At 58.7% G+C, this 7,887-nt stretch overlaps 3 protein-coding genes across 3 annotated transcripts; 2 read left to right on the top strand and 1 right to left on the bottom strand.

The window, feature by feature from the left end:
- Window positions 1-1,428: 1,428 nt before the first annotated feature.
- Window positions 1,429-2,418, top strand: EsH8_I_001448 (cyclin family protein; the record flags this gene model as incomplete). The annotated part of the gene is made up of 1 exon (XM_083268861.1): window positions 1,429-2,418. One exon carries the CDS (start codon window positions 1,429-1,431, stop codon window positions 2,416-2,418), a length of 990 nt encoding a protein of 329 aa, XP_083119299.1.
- Window positions 2,419-4,643: 2,225 nt separating this feature from the next.
- On the top strand, window positions 4,644-5,769 carry EsH8_I_001447 (N-terminal domain of NEFA-interacting nuclear protein NIP30-domain-containing protein; the record flags this gene model as incomplete). Its single annotated transcript, XM_083268860.1, has 2 exons — window positions 4,644-4,902; window positions 5,195-5,769. The coding sequence occupies 2 exons, from the start codon at window positions 4,644-4,646 to the stop codon at window positions 5,767-5,769; spliced, it is 834 nt and encodes a 277-aa protein (XP_083119298.1).
- Window positions 5,770-6,259: 490 nt separating this feature from the next.
- On the bottom strand, window positions 6,260-7,742 carry EsH8_I_001446 (Tim22-complex subunit TIM54; the record flags this gene model as incomplete). Its single annotated transcript, XM_083268859.1, has 2 exons — window positions 6,260-7,621; window positions 7,713-7,742. 2 exons carry the CDS (start codon window positions 7,740-7,742, stop codon window positions 6,260-6,262), a joined length of 1,392 nt encoding a protein of 463 aa, XP_083119297.1.
- Between the last annotated feature and the right edge of the window lie 145 nt (window positions 7,743-7,887).

Raw genomic sequence — 7,887 nt, 5'->3', positions numbered from 1 at the left:
CACCCTTCGCCCTCGCCTCCATTCACACGCACGCCGCCAGCATTCCTCACTCCACTTTCTACATCCTCACCCCCATCCCCATCCTCCCCATCTCCATCCCGTCCACCTCTCCCAACCCGACCTGTCCATTTCACTCCTCGAAATTCTTCCTTTCCGTCTTTATTCCTCTCCCTCCTCCCCTCCCCCAACCCGTGCTCTTCTCCCCATCTTCAAACCTTCGAATCCGCCGTATCACGACGAAATCCACCGTCCTCGACTCTGCACGATCTTCCCATCCGAGTTGTCGACACCCAGGATTCAGGTTCTCGTCCTCCCTCCTCGCGATCTTGTAGCCGAACCGACTACCGTTGTCCTGTCCGCTCAACCCCATCACGTCGGGTTGTTTTGCAGTTCATCCTGAGCCAACAACAACCGACCGGTCAACACCGTCCTTTCGGCTTCGCGTATCCGTCCAACGTTCCCTTCCGCACAAGGTAAGCCTCAACTCCCATCCTGCAGTGTCCAATGCCATTCCATCAGTCGTGACACGGTCTGGTACACGAGCTTCATCCAATTGTTTTTTTGTCGACCGAATTTCGCCCCAAACCGCACCCCCTTTCGACGAATGTTGGTTCGACCTTTGACGCGCCGCGCCGAAATGCTACGGGCCTGATCACTCCCCAACCCATCAACTCGCTCCAAACCAAACGCACACCCACCGCTCCAGAAGCCGAAGGCCAAGCAGGGTTCGATTGTTTTTGGTGTGCTGGAGGTGCATATCGGACGCTGCTTTGCCCCCTCCACAGGGGATACCCTTCTCTTGGGCCGTTGCCCCCGTCGTCTCCCAGCCGTTCCGCACTCCAATACCGGGCCGCCACCATTTGACGCATCATTCGACGAAGCTTGTGTATCAGACTCTAGCACAGACAGTCCAAGTTTTCCTGCTTCCAGGGCACTCTCGCTGACTATTCACCAAACAAGATAGAGCTGCGGCTTTCCTTTTTTCCCTTTTGCACGACTTTCTTCGTCCCGTCTCGTGGCCCTTGGATCTTCTCCGACGCCCGACGACCTTTCTCCGTTCAAGCATACCTTTTCGAGTCAGCTATCTCCAGTATCCATTCCTGCGAAGATACATATCTTGCCTGGGTCTTCGAGCCGTCAACGACTGGCCGATACGAACCGCATTCTTTCTCCTCGACTCGATCCTCAGACGTCCGATTTTACAGTCGACATCACGAAACCCTTGATGGCTATTTGCGGTTACTAGGACAGTGTCACCAACCCGCCTCACCCACCCGGCATCTCGACTCCTTCGGCTTCGACGCTACAGCTAGCACGTCGCGCCCTTGCCTCAGTTGCTCCGAGTTCCATCAAGGCACTTCGAGCAATCACCCCTCCCGACAAAGGTCCTTTCACGATCTTCGTCGGACTCCTTCCAATACCGCCATCATGCCCGGAGGCGTCTGTGCCGTCCTCGATTATGAGGTCGACCAAATGGCCGAGTTTGTTGCCGAGATGGCAACCCGTGTGGTCATGCCCCTGTCGAGCACCGCCGTCACGACCCCGTTCCGCAAGTTCGTCTCGCAGATCCTCTCCTCGACGAGGCTGCCCAAGAGCACCATCCTTCTCGGCATGAACTACCTGGCGAAGAGGGTCAACACCCTCAAGCAGAACAACCCTTCGTACACGGTACCCGAGGGCCAGGTCTGGCGCATGCTGACGGTGTCCCTGCTGCTCGGCAGCAAGTTCTTGGACGACAACACCTTCCAGAACCGCTCCTGGTCTGAGGTGAGCGGTATTCCCGTCGCCGAGCTCAACGCTCTGGAACACGAGTGGCTGGAGCAATCTGGCTGGCGCCTGTACGTCAACCTGGATTACAGCGCGGACTACAAGGCCTGGCTCACCAGCTGGGATGACTGGAAGGTCCTCAAGGACCAGGCCACGGCCAGGGCAAACCGCGAGAGGCTTGTCCCCGCCATCGACACCAGCATCACGAGATATGGTGGACGGTCCGCCTACCATACGTTCGTTCAGCAGCAGGCGGCTGAATACGAGCGCTACGAGGCCATCAAGCGAAACGAGCTGGCCCACCAGGCCTACGGCAACTGGCAGTGGCAGTCAGCACCGCTCACACCCCCCGACTCGGGCTACGGCACCCCCGAGTACATCAACTCGGCCACCTCGGCCAACGCTCGGTACAATGACTGGTTCTCTCAGGCAGCTGCCAGCGCCCAATGGAACGGTCGTTACCAGCAGCCGTCGCACAACTACTATGGTCATCGCCATAATCAAGCGGCGTACCCTGGCCACTACGGCTACCCACAAACGATGTGGGAGCATGGCGTTGCCGAGTGCAGCTGCGCTAACTGCGTCGGTCCTGCTGTGAAGCCGCCTGCTTATTTCGCGCACCCCGGTTTCGGACAGCCTGTTATGGGCTGAGTTCATCGCGATATCTGGCGGAATACATGGACCGCCCGACGAAATTGGAAGGAAATTTTGTTATCGGAAAAGTTTGGGAGGCCTAGCGTCACCGGAGACGCGGGCTTGTTTTTTTTTTCTGGCATGAACGATACATTTGCATTCTTCAGATACCCTCTCACGACGAGAAACCGAAAGAAGCGGTTATTTGACCGAACGGACCCCACGTCGGCGTTCGACTTTTACGACATGGGCCCACGGGCTTACTTCGACGCCTCCGACCTACCGCGCGCAACTAGCTTTGATACCAGATCTTCCCTGATCTCCCAAGCCGTGTTGCGTCGGAGGCGGATGGCCACGATTCGGCGGCGGCAGCCCCTAATGACATATTTCTTTAATTCTTTCCCTTGGTATACGGATAAATTTCATCACCGGCGTTCTGTGGTCGACCCCTGCGATTCCCCTGGAGTTTTGTCGATAGATCCTCTGTATTGGTGCGGTAGTGGTGGTTGTCTCAATCGATGGTGTCCCTTTCTGCTCGACCGCCTCGACACACTTTCGACTCGCGACCGAGAGCTCCCTACACTCACACGACGAATGGGAGATACTATTGGTCACGAAAGCACGAGCATTGGCGCAACTTGCGACAGACACCGGACAACCAACATTCCTCTACTTGCGCCCTTTCTTATGTTGTAGGCCGAGGAGATCGTTTTGTTTTTGTTGTAATTCACCCCGTTCCCGGCACAATGCCGGCTTTCCTTCTATGGCTTGGAACGCGACATTCACGGAGTCGATTGGTCCAAAACGTTGAGCTTGAGGTTCTCGAGTTCTTCGATGCCTGCTGCTTCTGCGCCCACAAAAAGGAAACAAGACGCATGAAGCGGGAGGTAAATATGGATCATGTTTCGCTCTTCCGGCGGGCTATGCGCGGGCATTTGCTTTGCTTCGCGAGAATGAAAAAAATTGGGATCACATGGAGAGGTGTTCTGCATTGCTTTCACTGGTCAAATGGGAGGTGACCCCTCCGTGAAGGGCTTGGGAGTCTTTTATTCTTTTCTTTGTTTTTTTCGCATTCCTGAGTGGATGGCGTGTGGGGGGCCTTTGTCGTTGACTTGTTGTGGTTGACGGATTCGATGGCTTTCCGCAGCTGAACCCGCTGAGTTATTGTTTATGACATTCTTAGACGTTTATTTTTATTTCTCATGTCAAGTTGGCATTCACTAGAAAGCGTTACGGCACTGGGAAACGATATGTTCAGGAGGCGGGGTAGCAGATAATGCGGGCTGCACCCCTAAGCGACGGCGATGGTTTGTGGGTTTTTATGTGGTCATGACGACTTCCTATTTGGAGAAAAAAGCCAATGGGACTGCCGAGCAAGGCTTCCGCCACACTCTGGCATGGACAGCACTTGTAGTCCTCGCGGCAAGTTGTGACCTGTCAATATTAAAAGGAGGATTGGATGATGGATATTGGGCATCTCAGGAAATGATGAGATTGGAATGGAAAAGCGAAGATGCCAAAATGCATACAAAGAAGGCGACGCTTGATCAACAGCCCAACTGAAGTATTGGAAGAAGCAGTCCTAGACAAAAACACAAAATTATACAAAATATTTGAAGCATTACCAACAAATTGTCTACCTACGCGGCGTTCCGAGTGAGATGTTAGGGTATTGTCTGTTAAGAAAATGATGAAATGAGTTGGTTGCAGCAGGCCGGCGAGCGTGTGACCGAAGCAAGATCCCATGTTCGGAGAAGTGAGCCGTGGACGGGGAAAACGGAACCGCCCCCACCCTGCTGCCGTTTCTATGAGCACCGTGATTCGTCAACTACGCAACGTCTGTTCCTACACACCTCACTCTCACTCACCCAGTCACCCTCACCCTCACCGAGCGCCGTTGAGGACGGATATGCTAGCTTTGGTCGGCCCGTCGCCACTACACCGCGACAGCGACAATCTCTATTCAATTATTTGAAACTATTGTTCCAACTCCCGTTGGCAGGTGCAGCATTTTCTGGTTCTGTTGGGTTTCGAGGGTTTTTTCTTTCTTTAACTCAACCGTGAAGGCGCCGCCGCGATATACGCAAGGACGAGGGAGTGAAGGGACGAGGAAACGATCGCACGGAATCTCGGGACAACCATAGACGAGACCATACGCAGGCACACTTTTGACGCGTACGATAGAGGAAGAGTGAAAAGAAGAAGGACCCCCCCCCCAAAAAAAAGGGACGACATAAAACTCAATGTCGCGCTTCGTGTCGGCCGGGGCGATCAACGCCGAGACGGGGGAGGCCGTGGCCGCGGCGGCTGCTGCTTCTGGCGGCGACGACGACAAGAGGACGGCCAGCGGCGCGGGCGAGGGCCCCTCGGCGAAGAAGAATGCCGAGTGGGAGATTGTGCAGCGGGAGCTCGACGCCGAGAGGAAGAGGCGGGAGGAGGCGAGGATCAAGAGCGTCGAAGGCGGGGAGAAGAGCCTCTACGACATCTTGGAGGCCAACAAAGGTGAGTCGTGTTCCAGGGCTGAGAAGCGGCCCTTGTTTTCTTTTCGGGGTGGGGGCCGACGAGGAGGAGCGGCGAGGGAATGTGGTTGCTTGATGGGATGATTCCATCTCACTTGCATCCTCATCTCACCCGTTTTCTTACACACTGAACCTTCCGAGTTCTCGGAATAGAACCATCGGAAATAGAACACCCGCCCCCTCTATCTCTCCTTAATGAAAAGAATGGGGTGTTTTGAGGAGGAGGAAAAAGGGGGGGAAGGAGAAAACTGGGCTAACGTTGTTGCTCTCCGCAGCCGCGAAACAAGCCGCCTTTGAGGAGGCCAACAAGATCAAGAACCAGTTCCGGCCGCTCGACGACGACGAGATCGACTTCCTCGACGAGGTCCGCGAGTCGCGGCGCGCGGAGGAGGAGAGGGTGAGGAGGGAGACGGAGGAGGGGTTGGCCGCGTTCCGCAGGGCGCAGAACCAGAAGAGGCCCGTCGACGAGGCCGACGGGGGAGACCTGGCGGCCTCTCCTTCTGCTGGGGAGACGGCAGCCGTTGCTGGAGGAGCGGGGACCGCGGGCGGCGCGGTGGCGGGGGATGAGGAGTGGGCTGTTGGGCCGAGGAAGCGGAGGAAGAAGGAGGGGAGGGGGTTCGGGGTCCGGAGGGAGAAGTCTGACGGGGAGAAGACGACGACGGCGGCGGCGGCGGGTGAGAAGAAGGTGCCAGAGGAGGGTGGCGAGGTGAAGGTGAAGAGTGCGGCGGGGGTTGGAGGGGGTGAGAAGGAGAAGCACAAGGGGAGCCCTCCTGCACCAGCACCTGCGCCGGCGCCGGCGAAAGGGAAGTTGGGGCTTGTTGCGTACGGTTCCGACTCGGATGATGACTGAGGGGCTGATGTGGTCAGTCACTGTAGGGCGTCACCGTAGCGGCGCAGGTGGTTCTCGTGTGACATGGGGAGGGAGGGTCGCTCCAGCTCTGGAGACCCAAGGATGGATCGGTCAGCCCAAGCGAGCCGTGTAAACTCACGACGATGTGTGTTTTCCCGGCATTGACATGGACAGACGGACGAACGAGGAACGAATGAAAGAGAGAAGAAAAAGAGGAGTGGTACAATAATATTCGTCTCAAGCGGAGGCCGACGGCTAGCCGGACACCTGGGTCTATAATGCCTCCCGCGCCCGTTCATGCAGCCAAAAATAAAAAAACAAGCTAGAATTACAATATGTTGAGCCCGCCGCGTCTTCATCGGCGCGGGGGGGTTGGAGATGGTATACAGCCTTTTTTTTTACCCCCCTCCTTCTCCTCCTTCTCTTCCTCCTCTTCCTCCTTCATTCATTTTCAACAGCTGGGTGTTCAGCAACGTGGACATTTTCTTCTTTACTCCTCAATGTCGCCGACGTTGGGCCCCTTGCGCTCATTGCCCTTGATGGTCTGCCACCCCCAGCGGCCCAGCGACCTCACGGTGCCCTTGATCCAGCCCTCGACCTCCTCCTCGGGGACCACGATCTGGCGCGCGCGCTCCTCGTCCTCGGGGCGGATCTCGAACCGGCGCATGCGCTCCACGATGCGCGGGTCGGCGACCATGGGCGAGATCCAGATGCGCTCCTTGTTCTTCTCCTCCTCGTCGGCCTTCTCGTCAATCTTCCACACGCTCTTGACCCAGTTGGCCTCCTCCTCCTCCAGTACGCGCTGCTGCTCGTAGGGCTGGTCCGGGTTCTCGGACGACTCGTTGCGCCACTCGCGCGACGCGGCGAAGCAGGCGGCGGCGACCTGCCGGCCGATGTCGTCGGCCAGGAAGCGGCGGTTGAGGAAGCGGTGCATGCGCGTAAAGGTGCCGGCGAAGCCGAGGAGGTGGGGGAAGGGGATGGCTTCTGAGGGGGAGAACTCGGCCGGGATGAGGACGGGGAGGTGGGAGGCCTGGTAGTCGGCCGTGGTGTTGTGGGGGACCGGCTGGGGCGGGCGGTCGGGCTTCTTCTCCTCCTCCTTGGGCTCCTCAGGCTTCTTCTCTTCGTCGCCCTCCGCCGCGGCGTCCGCCGTCTCGGGCTCGGGCTTAGGGGGCTCCTCGGGCTTGGGCGGCGGGTCGAGGGGGCCGAGCCAGCCCTCATGCAGGCCGCGGACGTACTCCTTCCACGTGTGTCTGCCGATGACGATGTCGCCGGCGGGGCCCTCGGGCTCGGTGATGCCGTTCTTCATGCGAACGGCGTCGCGGAGGTTCTCCTCGGTCGGCAGCAGCTCGACCTCGGGCCTCTCCTCGCGGCTCCTGCGGCGGCGGATCTTCTCGGCCACCGCGGCGCGGACGTCGCCCTGCTGGCGCCCCTGGACGAACTCCCAGTCGAGGCCGGAGGCGGCCAGGATGGGCTTGACGTACTCGAGGAAGTGGTCCTGGGCCACGCGCAGGCCGTCGCCGGGGGGCGCCTCGAGGAGGACGGTGAGCTTGCGCGGCAGCTCCGAGGCGCTCGAGATGGGCTCCTTGGCGAGGGGCGCGACGGCGCGGGCCCAGCGGGCGGTGGCGCGCTTCTTCTCGCGCTTGTCGTAGATGACGGCCGCCGAGCACACGGCGGTTATGGAGAGGAAGATCATCCAGTTGCGCGAGGGGAGGCGCTTGGGAGGGCCGCGGAGGCCCATCATCTGCCAGACCGGGTTCGGTTTCGCGGCCTTGTAGCCCTCGGCGGCGGAGGCGGCGGGAGCCGCTGTGGTGGTCGTGGTCGCGGTCGCGGGGGAGGGGGTCGGGGCGGGCGCCTGGGAAAGAGAAGACATTGTCAGCTTGGCCACGGTCGTGATGATGTCCCATCTCATCCCAAAGGGGGGAGGGGTGGGGACGGCTGCTTACCTCGGGCGGCGTGGGCTTTACGTCCGCCATGATTGCTTCAGGTCCTCACGGGTATTAGATGTGACAGTAGATCCGTACAAGTCAGTACTGCATCCCACGGAAGGTGCGCTTGAGTGAAGGATCGCTCGCAATGCCACCAAAACGTCTACGTCGAGGCCGGGACGGGAACGAGGCT

Source organism: Colletotrichum jinshuiense, chromosome 1 (genome assembly GCF_051148585.1).
Source record: "Colletotrichum jinshuiense chromosome 1, complete sequence".
Lineage (NCBI taxonomy): Eukaryota > Fungi > Ascomycota > Sordariomycetes > Glomerellales > Glomerellaceae > Colletotrichum > Colletotrichum jinshuiense.
This window is presented reverse-complemented; position numbering and strand designations above follow the sequence as displayed.